The following is a 20699-nucleotide window of genomic DNA, read 5'->3' as shown; positions in this document are numbered from 1 at the left end:
TGGCTGTGATTCTGAGCATTTTTTTCATGTGTCTGTTGGTCATTTGAATTTCTGCTCTTGAAAAATGCATGTTCAGACCCTTTGCCCAATTCTAAACTGTATTGTTTGTTTCGTTGTTTTTGAGTTTCTTGAGCTCTTTATATATTCTGGATATTAATCATTTATCAATTGCATAGTTTGCATAATGTTTTGTCCCATTTGGGTGGTTCCCTCTTCGCTTTTCTGTGTTTCTTTTGCAGCGTGGAAGCTTCTCAGCTTACCTTAATAATATTTATCAATTTTGGCTCTGATTGTTTGTGCTCTGGGGTCTTTTCCAAGAAGTCTTTGTCTATGCCAATGTCTTGGATTTTCCCCAGTGTTCTCCTGTACTTTTAGCCAGAGAAATTGGCAAGAAAAAGAAGCAAAGCGATACAAATTGAAAAGGAGGTAGTCAAATTATCCCTATTTGCAGATGACATGATTCTATATATAGGGGAACCAAAAGACTTGACTAAGAGACTATTGAAAATCATAAAAGCATTGGGTAAAGTGGCAAGATAAAAATTAACACACAGAAATCAATAGCCATTGTATACACAGACCATGGCATGGCTGGGAAACAACTTCTTTGATCAATTGCATTCACAACAGATACAGAAAAGTTAAATATCTTGGAATCTACAATGAAAGTATAAAACATTAAAGAAAGAAATAGAAGACAAAAATTGAAAAACCTTCCATATTCGTGGATTGGAAGAATATCATCAAAATGTCCATACTACTGAAAGTAGTTCACAGATTCGGTGCCACCCTAATCAAAATACCAACAACATTCTTTGTAGATCTAGAAAAAATGATGTTAAAATTCATATGGAAAAACAGGAGACTCTGAATAACTAAAGTAACTCGTATACAACAAAAGCAAAGCCAGAGGCACCACAGTATCAGATTTCAAAGCATACTAAAGGGCAGTTATAAACAAAACAGCCTGGTACTGGAGCAAAAATAGACATGTAGAACAATGGAACAGAAAATAAACTCCAGAAATCAATCTATGCATCTACAGCCAAATTATTTTAGAGAAAGGAATTAAAAACTGTCCCTGGAGAAGGAACAGTGTCGTTAAGCATTGTTGTTGGGAAAATTGGATCTCTACATGCAGAATTATGACAATTATACCTCACATAAAAACAAACTCAAAATGGATAAAGGTTATAAATCTATGATGTGATAGCATGAAAGTACTATAGGAGAACACTGGAGAAACTCTGCAAGACATTGGCATAGGCAAAGACTTCTTGGAAAGGACCCCAAAAGCATAGAAATAAAAGCCAAAATAGAGAAATGGGATTACATCAAACTGAGAAGCGTCTGCACTGCAAAGGAAACACTCAGGAAAGTGACTAGACAACCAAAAGAATGGGAGAAAATACTTTTATTTTACTGTATTTCTTACTTTTTTCATGATCTATAGTTCTGTTTTTAATTCTCTTAAGTCTTGTGATCACATAATTTAGAGGTTTTGTGCTAATGTATATCTCCTCTACAGTAGTCCTTCCAATAGCTTGGCAAAAGCACCGTTACTAAACACGAGTACACAGTAGCTCCTCAGTTTTATGGGTTTCCAAATGGCTGCTTATACACAATTCTGAATTTTAACCTAGTCTAAGGTCGTAAAGAATTCAGCAGGAAGTTTTACTTGTTACTCCGCCTGGTCATGCTGACATTCAAAGCACCAGACCTTACAGATCATCTATAAAAAGTGAGAAGTGTTAAATATTCTTTATTTGATATCATAAACCATACGAAAATGCCTTTCAGTGAGTAAAAGGCAGAAGTTTAGATACAGGAAATTCTAATGAGATCGACACAGCTAAGACCAGAAATACGAAGTAGACATTCCCAGCTGTCTTCAGCTCTTGCCTTTAGCAGGTAAAGAACAAGTGACCTTGCTCAGTTCTGAGACGGTGATCTCCCCAGCATTCAAATCTAAATCCAATCTCCCAACAGGTTTTGGGATGACATTCAGAATTTTTGTTAGTTAAGTCCAATCATATTTTATAAGGGGAAAACAGTGAGGGCATTTACTGAACTGGAATTAATAAATATTTAACCACACAAGGCAATATTAGACTGTTGGACAAAAATATTCTGTCAGCCATTCATGATCTGAATTCTGGTGTATGAGAATTAAATTATGGTGCACATAAAAAAAAGTCACAGGACATTGCTGTTTTGTAATAAATAAGGCAGTGGCCAACTATTACTCATTAGTAGTTTTTGGAATAAGCTATCAAGTCTGCCCTTTCATTCTTCTTCTTAATGCCAGCGAAGATCGCTTTGGTCCCAGGGCTGTATTTCTTGGGATTCTCCAAATACTCCATCAGAGTGTCCTCTCCCCACATGATGCCTTTGTTCTTGTTGGCATCCGTGTAGGAGAATCCAATGGCCTGACCTGTCTTCCACCCAAACAGACCATGCAGATTTGGTCCAGTCTTGTGCTTGCCTCCCTTTTCCATAGTGTGGCACAGGGTACATTTCTGAAAAAAAATTTTGCCTTTTTCAACATAGCCCATTTTTAACTGGCTAGTGTCACTTGTGCCCCAAAGGCCCAGACTGGGAAGCTGGACGTCCCGCTCTCTAACTGTATTTCTTATTATAACCCCATTAGTGGGCTGTTTTTATTGAGGTGGAAAAATGTAGGACTCAGCCATGTCCTCTAAGAGTGAAGAGTATGAAGTAAATAAATAGAATAAAAGAAATAGAAGGCAAAATTTTTTAAAAAAACCTTCTATGATCATGGTTTGGAAGAATTAATGTCATCAAAATATCCGTACCACTGAAAGCAGTTTTTTAAATTCAGTGTCATCCTAATCAAAATACTGATGACATTCTCTCAGGTCTAGAAAAAAAAAAAAGATGAGAAAGTTCATATGGAAATACAAGAGACCCCAAATACATACAGAATAAAGCAATTATATACATCGCTATGTACTACCTGTGGGGCATGATAGCAGAAATAGGATCAATGTAAAAATGAATCAAGAGAGATACAGGCTGACTTGAAGGTAGTTATGGATTTCCAATTCCAACAACAGCAATGTCCCCTTATTGATGCACTATAAGACTCTCATGCACCTACCTCCATCCTTCATAGTGTTCTGAACTATATTAGTTACTTGAACTTGGCTTGGACTTTGAGAGCTTTGGATACAAGTCACTTCTGTGAATTTCTGAAACTCAAAACAGGAAAATACTTTCCCAGGGATAAAGATAACATTTGAACTAGAGGAGACCAGCACCTCTGCTTTCATCTCATCCCTGCCAGTGTCTCTTGTCTGATGTAGAGCTCTTTTTTTTTTTTTTTTTTTTTTTATAACACAGCAGGACATGCTGCATCAACCATGGAAATATTGATATGCAAGGTGTTGAAGAGCATCTGGTGAAAATGACAAACAAAGCAGGAAGACTATCTTCCAAGAAGTTCTCTAAATTGGCTCCTGAGATTTTCATATCTGAGATAGCCCTGTATAATCTAAGCCAGAAAACATAAAAAAAAAAAAAAAAAAACAACTTCTAAGTTCTATGCTACATATGCCACCTGCCAATAATCATTAGAGTTTCATAAGATATTGTTTACACTTCTAAACATTTATGAAATTATTTTCCAAAACACATGGAACTCCATCAGAATGGGTAGTTTAAAGCATATGTAATGTTCATTTTCAGTTCATTGCAGTAGTGATAATTAGTTAAATCTTTTCCTGGACATTGCAATATTGTTCTAAAGAGAATTTGGAGGGAGGAATGTATTCTTTCAGCAAACATCAGCAACATCAGAGAAAAACATCATCTCTAGGTGATAAAAATATTATATTCATGCCCGATGCCATCTATTCATGGACTTATTGATTCAGAGATCTCCAGAGGCAATAATACATCTATAAAATGCACTTGAGTGTTAGTTTTTTTTCAGGTTTGAGGAAGCAATAGTCCAACAAATACCTCTCAGCCCACAGATACAGCTCTGTGTAACTTAGTACTGTTAATGTTGATAGTATTTATGCTCAAAATTTGGCCTAAAGTTCTATCTTACTAATCATATTGGAAATAAATATTAAGAATTGCATATTTTTGTCTTCACAAAATTTGTATGTGGTCGTATTTGGTCAAGTTGTTAAGGTGTCCCATATTGGAGTACCTGAGTTTGATTATTGGCTCCAGTTTTCATTCCAGCTTCTTGTTGATACAGACCCTGGAAGTGAGTGGAGATGGTTCAAGTTGATGAGTCCTTGCCATCTTGTGGGAGGCCCAGATAGACTTCACAGCTCCTTGCTTTGACTCTTTCCAAACCTGGTTGTTGCAAGCACTTGGAGTGTGAGCCAGTGGATGAGATTTCTCTATTCTGTGTGTCTCTTTTTCTGATCCTTGAATATATACATATATTTAAAATATATGCTGAAATATCCCCCAATGTGATGACATTAAGGGGCAGGACTTTTGGGAATTAGTTGGGTCTTGGGAGTAGGTACCTCATGAATGGGATTAGTGCCTTTACAAAAAGAAAGTAAAGGTCTCACTCTCTCTCTGCCTGTGAGGCTACAAGGAGAATTTGGGAATTTAAAGAGCGTCTTCCCCAGATTGCAATCATATTGGCTCTTAAACCTTGGACTTCCCAGATTTCAGACCTATGAGAAATATTTACCCATTATTTACAAGCCACTCAGTGTTTAGTATTTTAGTATGGCATCCTATACAAATATAGGATAGTTTCCTCATAAATTTTACTGCAAGCATGATTGTGTTGTCATATGGTTCATTCACATATGATCTTATTTTCTTCAGATCATCTTGAATTGTAAGTACAAAAGTACATAACAATGAATTTTAAAGGAAAATTTTCATATTTATATTTTGAGATAGATTTTGGTTAATAATAGCCTGATAATTCCAAACTAATTTTCTTATTTGGGTAGTTCATATAAGGAGTCTCCATTTACAGAACTTGCTTTCCCTACTGGTTGTTTTAGACATGATACATATGTCATAGGAACTTGAAGGTGAAACTTAATTTTACATAATAAGTAATTATTAACCAAGAGTTAATTATTAACCAAGGATTAAGTTTAGTATTTGTTTTTTGTTCTTTTGGAATTTTCCAATGAGATTTATTTTTACTTGATACACCTCTGGTTGAGCTTTAAAGAGGCTGACGTTAAATTAATAAGCTATATATGTAACTTAAATTAATAAGCTATATATGTAACTCAAGAAGTCTGACTTTTTCAGGTTTTTTGCATTGCCAAAAGAACACAGAAATTTTATCTTCTTTTTCTCTTGTGCAAAAACTGTTACCACAACTTAACCATATGAGAGTATTTTGTAATAATAATTAAAATCTGAAAAATATTTCAAATATATCAGCATGAGTAATATTAGGGAATTCTCTTTGTATCCATTATACTTGTGTTAATTCTTTTTTTATTTATATTTTTTAACTTTTATTTAATGAATATAAGTTTCCAAAGTACAGCTTATGGATTACAATGGCTTCCCCCCCCATAACGTCCCTCCCACCCACAACCCTCCCCTGTCCCACTCCCTCTCCCCTTCCATCCACATCAAGATTCATTTTCAATTCTCTTTATATACAGAAGATCAGTTTAGCATACATTAAGTAAAGATTTCAACAGTTTGCTCCTACTCAGAAACATAAAGTGAAAAATACTGTTTGAGTACTAGTTATAGCATTAAATCTCAATGTACAGCACACTAAGGACAAAGATCCTACATGAGGAGTAAGTGCACAGTGACTCCTGTTGTTGACTTAACAAATTGACACTCTTGTTTATGGCATCAGTAATCAACCTAGGCTCTTGTCATGAGCTGCCAAGGCTATAGAAGCCCCCTGAGTTCACTGACTCTGATCATATTTAGACAAGGCCATGGTCAAAATGGAAGTTCTCTCCTCCCTTCAGAGAAAGGTACCTCCTTCATTGATGACCCGTTCTTTCCACTGGGATCTCACCCGTGGAGATCTTTCATTTAGGGTTTTTTTTTTTTTTTTTTTTTTTTTTTTCCCAGAGTGTCTTGGCTTTCCATGCCTGAAATACTCTCATGGGCATTTCAGCCGGATCCACATGCCTTAAGGGCTGATTCTGAGGCCAGAGTGCTGTTTAGGACATCTGCCATTCTATGGGTCTGCTGTCTATCTCACTTCCCATGTTGGATCGTTCTCTCCCTTTTTGATGCTATCAGCTAGTATTTGCAGACACTATTCTTGTTTATGTGATCCCTTTGGTTCTTAGTCCTATCATTATGATCAATTGTGAACAGAAATTGATCACTGGGACTAGTGAGATGGCATTGGTACATGCCACCTTAATGGGATTGAATTGGAATCCCCTGGTATGTTTCTAACTCCACCGTTTGAGGTAAGTCAGCTTGAGCATGTCCCGAATTGCACATCTCTTCCCTCTCTTATTCCCACTCTTATATTTAACAGCGATCACTTTTCAGTTAAGTTTCAGCACTTAAGAAGAATTGTGTATTGATTACAGTATTCAACCAAAAGTATTTGTAGAACAAACAAAAAAAAATTTACTTGTGTTAATTCTATAGTGCTTACAGTGGGAAGTAAGTCATCTTATCATGAAAATATTGTCTAATGAACTGACTTCATAAAATTAATACCCATTAAGCATCTCTCCCTATTTGAAACAAACCTTTATCTGTCCATTGATCAGGGTCTTATTAATCTTTTTAAAATTTTATTTAAGCTACATAAGTTTTATGTATTTTGTATATGCAGATTTAGGAACATAGTATCACTTCTCCCCCGTAATTTTTGGGGATATCTTAAGTTTTTCATAAGTCAGGAAGACACAAACTCCTCACATGGTACTCTTACCTTTACTGCTTCAAAATATACAGTCATGTGTACTTAATCTCTGCTGGTGCTATGATTTACATTTTTCTGACTTCACAATAGTACAAAGATACACATTCAGTAGAAATTTTACTTTGAATGTTGACTTTTGATCTTTTCCCAGGATAGTGATACGCAGTTACCATACCCCACAATGCTGGGCAGAGCCAGTGAGCCAAAGCTCTCAGTCAACCACAAGTCTACAGTGCTAGATAACTGATATTGTAGACTGTGTTGCCAGCAATTTTCTTGGATACAAGCATTCAATTCAAATCTGATATTCAATACTTTAAAAATAGGCTTTGTGTTAGATGATTTTCCCAACTATAGGTTAATGTAAATATTCTAAGCATATTTAAGGGGGGTTAGGATAAGATATTAAACATGCTTTCAGTTTAAGATATTTTGAATTTAATATGCGTTAATAGGAACATAATCCTATCATAATTTGAAGAGCACCTGTATTATCCCTATCCAGGCGATACTCCTCCAACTGGACCTTTGCTATTTAGTTTGTGTCATTGCTTCTGTAGGTTTGAACTGTCCCTTCCTCTCTCTCCACATCATGACTATAGAGGGTCAAGACTGCTCCTCTTAAAAAGGCAGTCCAGTAAATGATAATTCATGTAAAATAATAAAGATCATCAAAATTTAGCTTATGAGAGCATCTAATAAGAGAAGGTGTTTAAGTCAATCTAGTAACCTTGAGAAAAATGAAATGTTTTAAACTATAAGATGTCATTTTTAAAGTGATACCCAATTTTTTAGTGGTTTGTATGTTTTGATACTTGTTTCATTCTCATAAGCTTCCTCCATTTATAACACAGATATATAAAAATGATGTTAGGATATTATAAGGTTAGAGTAGGCCAATTTGGTTATTACTTTACTTGACCTTTAAATGAGTCTTATCCTGAGCTTTTGTGGTTATAAATGCTTAACAGTATTGTGGACACTACAGCCTCAGTTGCTTTAATAGTTCCTCATACACAGGACTTGTTGTTTCTGTGCAAAAGTCCCCTGGCCCCTCAGAAAAGCAGAAGCAACAAAAATACAAAATACACTGTGTAAAAACTCAAATTTTATTCTCTGTCTTGTGGCATAATCAATTTCTGGAATTTTCCCATACTGTGCACATGAATTCCAAATGTATACTGCCCATATATTTTATTCACAGTCTTTGATCTATCTTGAATTGCCTTTTTGGATAATATCACTATAACATTGTATAATTCACTGAGGTCAATAATAAACATGCATGCATAACCTATAGGTTTGTCTCCCAAATTCTATTTTTACCTTGTGAAAAAATTATTCTTCCCATACTCTTTTCTGTTAGTGGTAATTTACTATATTTTTTGGGGGGATTGCGATCTTCCCTTTTTTTTAAAGAAAATTTTTATTTATTTTTTAAAAATATTTATTTATTTATTTAAAAGTCAGAGTTACACAGAAAGAGGAGAGGCAGAGAGAGATGTCCATCTTCCATTTGTTGATTCACTCCCCAGATGGCTGCAATGGCCAGAGCTGTGCCAATCCCAAGCCTGGAGCCGGGAGCTTCTTCCGGGTCTCCCACGGTGGTGCAGAAGCCCAAGGACCTGGGCCATCTTCTACTGCTTTCCCAGGCCACAGCGGGAGAGCTGGATCAGAAGTGGAGCAGCTGGGCCTCAAACTGGTGTCCATACAGGATTCCAGCGCCTCAGGCCAGGGCGTTAACCCACTGCATCACTGAGCCAGCGCCAGAAAGTTTTAATTTAATAAATATAAATTTTCTAAGTACAACTTTTGGATTATAGCAGTTCTTCCCCCCATACCTGCACTCCCACTCCCAAACCATCCCATCTCCTACTCCCTCTCCCATCCCATTTCTCATTAAAACTCATTTTTAATTATCTGTATATACAGAATACACAGAATCTATCTGCTGGTTCACTCCCCAATGGACCCAATGGCTGGAGCTGAGCTTCTTCTGAGGCAAGAGCCAGGAGCTTCTTCTGTGTAGCCCACATGGGTGCAGGAGTCCAAGCACTTTGGCCATCTTCTGCTGCTTTCCCAGGCCATAGCAGGGAGCTCCATTGGAAGTGGCGCAGCCATGACTTGAACCTGCACACATGAGATGCCAGCACTGCAGGTTGCGGCTTTACCCGCTATGCCACAGTGCTGGCCCTGGTAATTTACTCTCTTTAAATCCATTGAAATCATCTTATTCCTGGTTACTCCTCAATCACTTAGTGTACTTTTAATTTCTTACTTCTTTTTTATTTGGGTCCTATATAATGTTACCATGTCTTGTTGCTTTGAGTAAATTCTATATGCTGATGATACTCGTATTTGTCTTAAGATTCCACTGATGAACACATGTATCCAATTCTGAATTGCTATTTCCTTTTGACATTTAAGAAATATCTCAAAGTAATTATGATTGAATACAGCATTTTATCTTCCTCTAAAGGATACAGTTTCTTTGTACCTTTTTTCATCTCAGTAAATGTTATTATTATTCACTTGATTATTAAAGCCAAAATTTTCAAAGTTGTAATTGTTTCACCCCTTTACACTCCACATCCTTTATGTCATCGAATTTTCTTGGCTTAACCTACTAAAACTTCTTTCTCATCATCTTCATTGCCCAACTTGTACAGTCCACTATAGCATCTCAACTAGACAATAATAATGTAATAATAATCTCTCTTCCTATAATCCCTTTTCTATGTTTCTCCTATAATAATGATTTATCAAAACAGAAATCAGTGCTATATTTTACAAATTTAAATTATATTATTTCACAACTCTGTTTACAAATTTTAAATAAATTCTTCTTACTTAGAATCAAATTCAAAGTGTGCAGCATGGCCTAATACGCTCATACGACCAGGCTCCCATATATTTCTCTGACATTCTTTTCTGTATCAGTCTTTAACTTAGCTCAACTCTGTCTCTTCCTATGTCTCATTCTTTAGGGAATTTACAATTACTGGTTCAACAAGCAGGGCTCCTTTTCTGATATATTCATGATGTTTCCCCCTGCCTCTAGTTTTTGAATTTGGGCATCTCAAAAAAGGAGCCTTCCTCTACTACCCAGTCTAGGCTATTTTCTTTCATTTTACATAAATCAGAGAGCATTTATGCATACTGTTCCTCTCTTGAGAGCCTGCAATCACCACAAAAGCAAGGACTTACACAGTTCAGCCCTGCATTCAAAAACCCACACAGTACACTTCAGTGCGAATTGAAAGTACACAGTAATTATCAGATAAAAACAAAATTGATATATTATCAACTAAACCATTAAGAAGTAATAACACCTGTATAGTAACTCTAAAAATATTAAACTATAGTATAACATTGTTTTAATATTTTTCCTGACTTGGAAATATATTCTTTGAATAGAGTAATGTAACAGAGGAGAGTGCCATGAGCAAAAAGTATTCACTTAGCTATGTTACAGTTATATCCATCTCATGTTTGCATAAATACATTTATATACGATTAACATCTTGAGCACATTATCATTCATGGGCAATTTGAAAAACCTGAATGTATAATACAAAGTTGACTTAACAAACATAAATTAACAATTAACGGTACAACCTGAGCAGTAAGTTAGTTTTCCAACCTTAGAGATCTAAACAGATATAAAATTGTAGGATGAACAAATAGATGTTACATATGTCAGCTTTTGATATTGGTAAATATACATACTTTTATATGCTTAATGACTCTCTTTAATTAAATTTCAGTCACAAGATAATGGGTCTGATATGAAAAATACCTATTTTTAATCATTAATATAAAATATCTGGTAGCTCCGTCTCTGATATGTAGCATTTATTTTTAATCATTTTTGGCTTCAGTCTAATTTAATGGAACTTTAAATTCTCAACTATTTATATTGATACTTTGAGTCACTTAATTAAAATAACAAGTGCAGAAAATTGCAATTAATGTCTCAAATCAATGACTGTTAAATGCTCCCCAAATGAAAGCATTCGTATGTTAAAAACTGATTTTTATGAATAATAATAAATCAACTCTATGCAGAAAAGTTAGGCACTGAAATTTTCCTGGTGATTGAAAATAGATGGCACAGACATCTAAAAAATATAATTTTTTTCTTTGCTACATTACTCTGGTATTTAAAAAAATGAAGTAAGTCAGACACACACTTTACTATTAGGACAACTTGACATTTAGCTTATCTTTTTTGAAGAGGAATAGATGGAAGTTAAGTCAATAATAGTTATCCATTTGGTTGCCAAGACTTTTCCCTACCAGTTATACATACAATTGTTTTCTCATTTAGATATATTCTCTTTCCCTCTGGAATATACCTATTTTAAGTGTCATTTCACAGTTTAGGTCAGTAAAGTCTCATTATACATGATGCATTTTGTTGGGCATCAGGAAGGATCATTAGGAAGCTATACAGAGATTAAACAAAATATTCTGTATAATGAGGGAGAATTGAAGTCAAGAATTTCCAAAAATTAGTCATGAACACATAGAAGAACATAATTAGAAAAACATGATTGGTCTACAGTATCTGAATTAAATGAAAAGCATTTCTACATTTTAGGTTTTTCTTTTCTTTCTCCCTTTCTTTTTTCTTGGTAGCTCTGAGATCCAGAAGGAGAGAAGGCCTACACTTTCGGGAATGGAGAGTCCCTACCTGCACTTTTGGGAAAGAAAAATCCTTGTCAAGGTCCCCACTGGTGCCTAAAGGTCAACCAATGAAGATCAGAAACTGCCTCAACCTTTAACCCTATAAAAGGAGCCCTCCCAACCACTGTTGGAACTGGTGAACCTCGCCCAGGATCGGGCTTCCAATAAAAGCTTGTGAATTAATTGATTCATCTGACTGGGAAGATTTGTTATGTACCAGACAACTTGCATTTCTCTCTTAATTTTCTCTCTCTCTCTCTCTCTCTCTTTCTCTTTCTCTTTCTCTTTCTCTTTCTCTTTCTCTTTCTCTTCTTTTTCTCTTTCTCTTTCTCTCTTTCTTTCTGTTAGGAAACTGCGCAGTTTTATCTATGGCGAGGTCTACACCCTGATTTACATCCTAGGCCCTAGCCCTAGCCACCATTGCTGAAAGGCAGGTGGCCACATGGCCCAACCACCAGTGTCAGCCCCACCCCCATCCTAATGGGATTTGCTGCTCCTGCTTCCCTGCCTACCCTCCAGCAAAGTTTTGAAAGTACCTATTCCTGGACACGTGGCTCTCTTGGCTCCTCTCCTCTCCTCCTCTCTTCTCTCCTCACTAGCTCCACTCCTCCCTGTCTCTCTCTCTCTCTCTCTTATACTCTCCTTCTCTCTCTTTTTCCTTCTTCGTCCCATCCCTCCAGCCCACTGGGTTTCCCCAATAAACCCTTTCCCTTAATCCGGCGTTTGGTGTGTTTTGTGATGGCATAACACTTTCCTTCCTTCCTTCCTTCCTTCCTTCCTTCCTTCCTTCCTTCCTTCCTCCAACCCTCCCTCCCTCCCTCCCTCCTTCCCTTCCTTCTTTCCTTTTTTCTTTTCTTTTGTATTATTTGAAAGGCAGTGTAATACATTGCTAAGTGCCATGGAATTATAAATCAGAATACTCAGAGTTCAATACCGTAGTCTACTAAATTGATGCCTTGTTTTTCAATATCTTCATTACTAAAGTGGGGATAATATCATACCTCTTCATAAAAGTATTATTATTTTAATTAAATAAATCAATATGCAAATATGTAAGAACAGTGATAGATGTAGCATATTCTTAATAGTTATCTGAAAGCCATTTAATTTTTTCCATATTTTAGAATAATTTCATTTTCAAAATGGCTATGAAATTTGCCATAATGATTTTCTAGTCTATATTTCCCATTTTTCTTATCCCCAAGAATTATCTTTATACTACAGCTACAAAAGAAATATCAGACTGTGTAGCACAACAGGTTAAAGCCCTGGCCTGAAGCGCTGACATCCCCTATGGGCACCAGTTCTAGTCCCAGCTGCCCCTTTTCCAGTCCATCTCTCTGCTGTGGCCTGAGAAGGCAGTAGAGGACGGCCCAAGTCCTTGAGCCCCTGCACCCACGTGGGAGACCGGAAAGAAGCTCCTGGCTCCTGGCTTCAGATCGGCAGAGCTCTGCCCATTGCTACCATCTAGGGAGTGAATCAGCAGATGGAAAACCTCTCTCTCTCTCTGTCTCTATCCCTCTTTGTAACTCTTTCTTTTAAATAAATTTAAAAAAAAAAATATCAGACTGAATTTCCAGTGCTGGTATTTTAGGTATATTATTTTTGCTGAACTTTTCATGGGGGTTCTTTATTGCTTTCCTGGAATGAGAACATTAAACAAAAATCATAATAATTTCCCAAGCATTGAGTAGGATAGATATATAAATATATATTTGTATATATTTGTATTAACTTGCAAAGAGGCCCTCCAAACATATCTATACTCCTAGGTCTATAAAGTTCAATGAACATATAAGTAGATCAAACATATTGGATTAAGGAAAACACAGAAGAAAATATCTTAATTTGAAATATATATATATATATACACACATATATATATATAATTTTCTCAGGAATATGAAGGAAAGTACATTATAGGCTAATTAAATATAGGTAAGTTTAAAACACATTGTCTGAAATTTATTATCTGCTTTAATTTCATATGAAAATATTATTTTCTCAATATCACTTAGCTTCCTTAACTGCACCTTCCCAAGTTTCAGATCAATTCTTTTTATCGAGACACCGATCATTCACTTATTCCCATTGTTGACTGAATGAATATTTTCTGAAACATGACTATCTGCTCTGGATTATTTGGAGTATGGCCTGTATCTCAAAGCAGAAATCAAGATATCCTTTCGCATTTCCCTCTTATTTATGTCCCCATTGCAATGTATAAGGTCATATAAGACTTCTCAATGATTCAGTATTGCTGGATTGTTATTTTGTATTTAGTCAAATTAATCACACTTGAACAACTTTTAAAAACTATGCCTCAAGAGGGTGTCAAACTATTAAATATTTTCTATTATAAGGATTGAGAATTGTTCACTGCAGAGAATAAAGTACCACTTTTGCATGTATTACTCAAACATTTTATGCTTCATGAAGCCACAATAAATTTTCTTGCTGATTACTCGTGTAATCTAAGGATCTCCTGCTGTTTCATGGAGAGTCTTATTAATTTCACTCAAGTAGTAAAATTAGCACCTGTAGAGAACTCTTTATGATTTCTTAACTTTTATCATATTACTAATAACCTACTTCATTTATCAAAGAACAGCTGCTTTGCTCTGTCTCCCCATCTATTTAACTTTGCTATTCTTTGCATTTCAAATTTTTATAAAGAAAACAGAATAATATAGATACAGAATAATATAGCAGGAAACTTTAACTTTCAACTAAGTCAGATTTAAATAAGACAAGCTCTAAACTTAGCAGAGTATTCCAGCCTTAAAAAAGAAATAGTTCTACCTTTCTTTTGATGGAGAGCAGGTTCGGATAAATCTTAATACAATTATGGAATGGCTTACTGAATAGTGTACTATTGGCCTAAACAATTTAATGAGCTTTTTCTGCCACCAAGTCAATAGGAAACAGCATTTGGTGCCCCCTTTGAAAGTATTTCACACTCAATGTATCTATGTTTGTTTGACTGTGTGTATTTTTGAAATGAGCCAAACTGCTCTCTGGGACATCTTTGTTCCTGTTTCATGCTGTGTTCCATACAATGAGGAGCTACAGCAAAGGTGTGAGTATGGATTCAGTGCTGCCATCTGAGTTCATGAAGGAAATTGAAGGATGTTTCAGGCTTAATTAATTTTAGATGGAGAATAGTTTATAGGGTAGGGAAGTAAAACATATTCATATCAAACTCCTATTGCCAGACATTGTGCTGCATGATTCCTATAAGTTTTCTCCTTCATCTGTGTCCTGAATGAAAGAGTGAACAGTCCTTACTTTTTTGAGGTTGTCTTCTTCAAAGATTGGATTCAAATCAAAAGTCACCTGAACCCTTGAATTATGATGTTTTTCACATATCAGCCTATTGTATTCAGGGAAAAATGTTCTGGATAAAGCAAATAAGAAGTTATATTTTATAATATCACCCAAATAAAGATTTGACTTCATTTAAAAAGAATTTTTAATTTACTTTTTAAATTTTTGGAAGTCAGAGATTCAGAGGGAGAAACAAAGACAGAGACAAAGAGAAAGAGAGAAAGACAGCCAGAGATATGTCCCCCAGCTGGTTATTTTCAAATATCCACACCAGCTGGGACTTGGCCTGGCCAAAGTTGGGATCCTGAAATTCACTCAATCTCCCATGTGAGTAGCAGAGACCCAAGTACTTCTGATGCTTCCCAGGATGTACATTAGCAGGGATTTGGATAGGAAGCCACGCTGGGATTTCAATGCAGACATTCCAGCATGGGGTTTGGCTGCCACTTAGCCTAACCACTGTAGCAAAGCCTACCCCTGGCTTGTTTTCTATTCTTTCTCCCCCACTCCACTTCCTTGCTATCTTTTATTTTTGAGTGTTCATTTGATTTCAGACTACCTCATTACTTTATACAGGAGTGATCAGGTAGTACATGTGTGGAATATGCCCTCTAGGTTTGTTAAAAAATATTTTGACATTTGAAATGGTAATTAAGGAACACACTATTCAAGACTATAATGATAAGGGTCAAACCTACTGCAACAATGGAGGGAGGTGGGTTTAGCATCAAATATAGCAGGGACAAGTGGAGATTTATAAACCAGGAGCATAACGTGTGTGTGTGCGTGTGTGTGTGTGTGTGTGTGTTCGTGTGTGTGTGTTGGGGGCTGGATGGGAATTGGATGGAAAATAATTTATAACAGGCACCAAGGGATTGAGAGCATGGGGACTGTCCAGTCTTGGGTATTCTGTTACAACCACAGAAAACGAACTACAACAGCATCCATACATAATCTTTAAAAGGTTGTAGAATTTCTTCTTATTTTACAACATTTTTTCATTCAACTGAATGTATCAAATAAACCTATTTTTTAAATATTTATCTTTTTACAAAGAAAAATCCTTTGAAATTCTTCAGAGGCCCTTTTAGAAATCTGAAGGTCAGTTCAAAATCAAGACTTCATTTATAACTTCATTTCTGGAAGGAAAAGTTGTCACAATTGTCAAAATGTTTAGACATTTGACTAAAGGAGATTCCAGGTTACTGTGAAGCATCCTCACCTGACTATTTAACCTAGGTGGCAATAATAGAATTTAAAGGTTATCACAGGAGACATCATGATTGCTAAAAACTTCATTTTTTCTGAAAGTGGGGAGATTTACATCTCTTAAATAATTAAAGACATAAAGGTTAATATAAAGAAAAGGAAATTTTTCTGATAAGACACAGAATCTTTTGCTTCCTGAGGGAATTACTTCAAAAATGTAAAAACCCTTTCACAATCCTTTAAAATAGAATGATAATAATTCAAGAGAACTTTTAAATTTTAACAGAGAAAATTAAATTCTACTTTTCACCAGTGTACTTTTTATATTAAAGTTCACTTAAAATTATAAATAATCCACCCATTCTTATCCACCTTTGAATACACAAGATACATTGCCTTCCCCGTATTCTTTCTGGAAAACATAGAACAACATTTTTATTCATTAAGTTTTAGCCTATATTTTCATCTTTATTATTCTGGAACAACAGTCATTTTACTTAAAGGCAAAATATTCTTTCTCCCTTAATAAAAACATACCCTGCATTTGTTGTATACTTTTAATTAAAGCTGTTCCTTTATATCTTTGTTATTTCTGTTGGCTTCATTTACTTATATTAATTATAATCTTTATCTATAGCAACATCTCTTTTACAGAAAATTAGGAAGTAGACGATTGTGAATTGTTTGTCACATTAGGATCCAAAGCCCACTAGAAAATTTAATCAATGTAGCATCATACTGGTGTTATATTTTATCATAGTACAAAATTTTAGTGTGGCAAAAAGCATATTTATCAACATAGTTAGTATTTAACCTCTCTGAACTTTACAAAAATAAGAACTCAAATTATATAAACCACATTCGTTAATTAATGTTCAGTGTTTAATCTTAGGTAGACATGATTTAGATAGTTAACAAGCATCTATTACTTCATTTAATTTTGTATAAATATATGGTTGCACATTACCAAAATTATTTGGGAAACAATATTCAGGAAGACATGTTGTATTTGCCTACTGAAATGATAGGGTCTAATTGAAAATCACAGCATTTATTCAGCTAGAGAAAAAGGATTTAAACCATCAGTTGTAGCTGACTATTCTACAAATCTGAGTGCAGCTACAGGTTTTGTACTTTTCTTACATGAAGAGTACATGCATTGAATCAGTTTTAAACAGTCTCATTGAAAATCAGGGAGATGCTGCCTCCAGAAAGCCCTGCCCTGTATGGCCTCCACCCAAACGCTGAAATGGAACTCCTGACGGTGACATCCAACGCCCTCTTCAGAACCTTGCGGGAGCTGCAGCCCCGGAATGCGCTGGGCTCTGAGGACCTGGGGCAGTCTGCAGAGGAAAAAGTAGAGCGTCTTCTCCCTTGTACTGAAGGATAACTTGGATGCGCTGAAGCATAGCAACCTTACGGGTACAACCCACTCAGCTGTTCCTTCTGCATGAACTCGTGTAGCCACCTTATCCATCAGTGCTATCCCTTAAAGGTGATCATTGTCATTATCATCACCAAGGAGCTCTGCCTGTTTTCAGACTCTTATTAAAAAAAAAATAAAAAATAAATAAATAAATAAAAGAAAGTCAAAGTCTACCTGGTAATAGGAACAAACCTGATTATTGATTAAGGAGGTACATTACATTTTCATGGTCATTCCCACACTAAATGTTCTCTATATGCAGGGAGAGGTGACAGTGGGCTCATTCATAACTTCTCCCACAAAGGTGCTAAGATGAACATCCCACCCCTTCTTTAGGTACAGTGAATGCTTCCTCGGCGTTTGTTGAAAGGTCCTGTTACCTGGGAACGAGCTTCAGGGTGTCTTCACAGCACAGACAGTATTCGAGCTGACTTAGGTCTCTCCCATAAGCATTCCACCCTTAAGATGACCCATCTAGCACAGCAGGTCGATATCTCAAGTTATTTTCCTGTTCAGTATTTTTAAAGCATATGCATATTAAGCAAATATTACAAAAGCAAAAAAATCTAGCAGCATTAAATACATGCATTTTGTTTTACTGCTGCACTTGATATGCAGGAAGTAATTTGTTTTTTAACTGCATCCTTACTTGTATATAACTCTTAGGTTGAATTTATAATCTTAAAACATCTAGTAGATACATTGCCTTGTTTGAATAATAAACCCAAGTAGGATAAAAATATTTGCTTTTATTATAGCCAATGCTTATAACTTGAAAGAAATGCTCATTTTTATTAAGCCATTATACCAAACTAGCTATATTTGTCAAAGATTTACTTAGTTCACAGATACTTGAAAAGCATTTGGGTCGGTTTCTACATTTCTGGGAGTTTTAGAATATTCAATTTGTATAAGTGTTTATCTCTAAAGCCATTTTAATAGAACTTCTGTATGGAGTTTTATGAATTAATTTGGCAATCCTATCCAGAGTTAGCAAAATTCACATATTTAATATACATACACACTTGTACATAAACAAATGAATAGAATCAAACAGACTTTATAGCTTCCATACCAAAATCTTAGCCATGAGGCAAATAAATGCAGCAATACAAAACTCATTGGCATATATAAAATAATTGCTCTCATCTTGGTTTCATTGTATACTTTTATCTTAATTGTGTTTCAAAAAGGTGGGACAAATTCAAAATTACCTGCTCAATCCTAGGGTTAATATTTTTAGCAGTATTTGTAGAGAAGAACTCTGAGATTTTTGCTTTGCTCAGATATGCAGTTATTTTGGCGGCCCCAGGTCTCTTGTTATGCCTCAATTTGAGGGACAAGATAACTAAAATTGTAAGGTTTGAATGCGAAGTGAAAAGGCTAACAGTGGTTAATAGAGGGACTTAGAAGGCAGATGACTTAAAGGATTCAAGGGAACAGAAGGGAAAAATTTGAAAGTGAAGAAAGGAGGAAAGAAGAGAAGGAGCAATGGGAAGGAAGAGTTTCTTCAAAAACAGTTCTGGGGGCCCATTGACGTTCCAGAGTGCAATAGTCTGAATGTTTATGTACTTCAAAAAGTATGCATTAAAATTCTAATCCTCAAGAAGATGATATTAAATGGGTGGATCATGCATTTGATTAAATCAGGTGTGTTGGCTCCTCATGAGTGGGATTAGTGATTATAAAAAAGGCACAAAAGAGTTTCTTTACCCCATACACCATGTGAGAACAGATAGATGGTACCATCCACAAGAAAAAAATCCCTTACCAGGAATCAGATTGGCCCACAAAATGATCTTAGACTTCCCAGTCTCAACGACTCTGAGAGATAAGTGCCTGTTGTTTGCAACCTTCCCAGTCCACTGTATTTTGTTATAGCCACCCAGATAGACTAAGACACATGCCAGTAAGAAAGGAAGGAAGCAGAACTATTGGCAAGTAGAGTCAGAAAGGATTCATGAATCTCAAGAGTCAAAATCCATTCTTTGTGCTCTATTCAGACTCTCAACTGCAGCACTGTTTAAGATAGCAGGCCCTCTTATGGATCCCTAATTAGTCAGACAAGGGTGAGGACAAAGGCGGCAAAGTTGAACACTTGTAGCTACTCAGGTGAAGGAGGGGGTACAGTGTAAGGCTGATCCTAAGTCACAGCACTGTAAGAGTTTAAGAAAAATTATTCTGAAACTTTAAAATAGTAAGAAAGACTTTATTTCGCACTGTTATATTATGAGGGGCAAGATCAGGCTCCAGGCAGACCTCTGAAGTGTGACAAGTCAAGAAGTAGTTACCAGAAAAAAAGAGGATGTCAGTGGACAGACCATTGCTAAGAGGAGGGGGATTATGGGATTATGTCCTGGCCTTACTTTATATTATTTTCTAGAACTTAAGTAATTCTGTATACTACCTCTTTGAAATTTCTGACATGTAAGATTGAGATAATAAGTATTCATATTTACTGTCACTACAGTTAATATAAGGGAGCTAATAAACCCAAAATTTTTATCATCCAGTTTGACATTTAATGAAGTCAATGTAGTAAACAATGTGTCATAAAATATTTTCTTGCAACTTTTTGCATTTCAGAGAAAATAGCCCCTTTTCCTCTTCTTAGCCTTTTGTTTGTTCTGTTTTCTAATAGCAGCATGGATATCCTACAACAACCTCCTTGAGTAATAATTCTAGAAACTTGACCTCCATACTTTTTTGGCTGCATTCCAATATTGTGCTTCAGCAGACAGAATATGCACTATGCTTGTCTTTTTCCATTATTGGTCTGGCACTGCTGTTTATTCTCATTTTAGAAGCTACTATCTAGCTCACATCATGTATATCCTTTTTAATACTCTTTCTTTCTTCCCTCTCTTTTCTAATCCTTGCAAGTGCTAAAACCTTAGCTCTTAACTTGCCATTAGAATATCAAAGTGCATATATTCAGTGGATGATTGTTTGCACATTTCTAGATATGTGAATTCTTCATGGAAGATGTAGTTTTGTGAGATGTGATGATGTAATTGATCAGGGAAATAATGGCAATGGGATAAACATAGTGGGAAAAAAGTTGTTACAATGAGTCAGACTAAACAAATATGTAAAGCCTGAAAAATCAGAGTGAGGCTGAGAATTCATGGGAAATTTCTTTTCATACCGACTTTATTTTTTAAATCA

At 35.6% G+C, this 20699-nt stretch overlaps 1 protein-coding gene across 1 annotated transcript; it reads right to left on the bottom strand.

Moving 5' to 3' along the window:
• Nucleotides 1–2249: 2249 nt before the first annotated feature.
• LOC127483320 (cytochrome c-like) lies at nucleotides 2250–2555 on the bottom strand. The gene has a single exon (XM_051820333.2). The coding sequence runs from the start codon at nucleotides 2553–2555 to the stop codon at nucleotides 2250–2252; it is 306 nt and encodes a 101-aa protein (XP_051676293.1).
• Nucleotides 2556–20699: the final 18144 nt, after the last annotated feature.

This window comes from Oryctolagus cuniculus, chromosome 8 (assembly GCF_964237555.1).
Source record: "Oryctolagus cuniculus chromosome 8, mOryCun1.1, whole genome shotgun sequence".
Classification (NCBI taxonomy): domain Eukaryota; kingdom Metazoa; phylum Chordata; class Mammalia; order Lagomorpha; family Leporidae; genus Oryctolagus; species Oryctolagus cuniculus.
The sequence above is the reverse complement of the archived record's forward strand: the minus strand, read 5'-3'. Positions and strand labels throughout refer to the sequence as shown.

Excerpts from the sequence above, each read along its gene's own strand:
- LOC127483320 (XM_051820333.2), bottom strand. The coding sequence starts at position 2,555 with ATGGGCTATGTTGAAAAAGGCAAAATTTTTTTTCAGAAATGTACCCTG.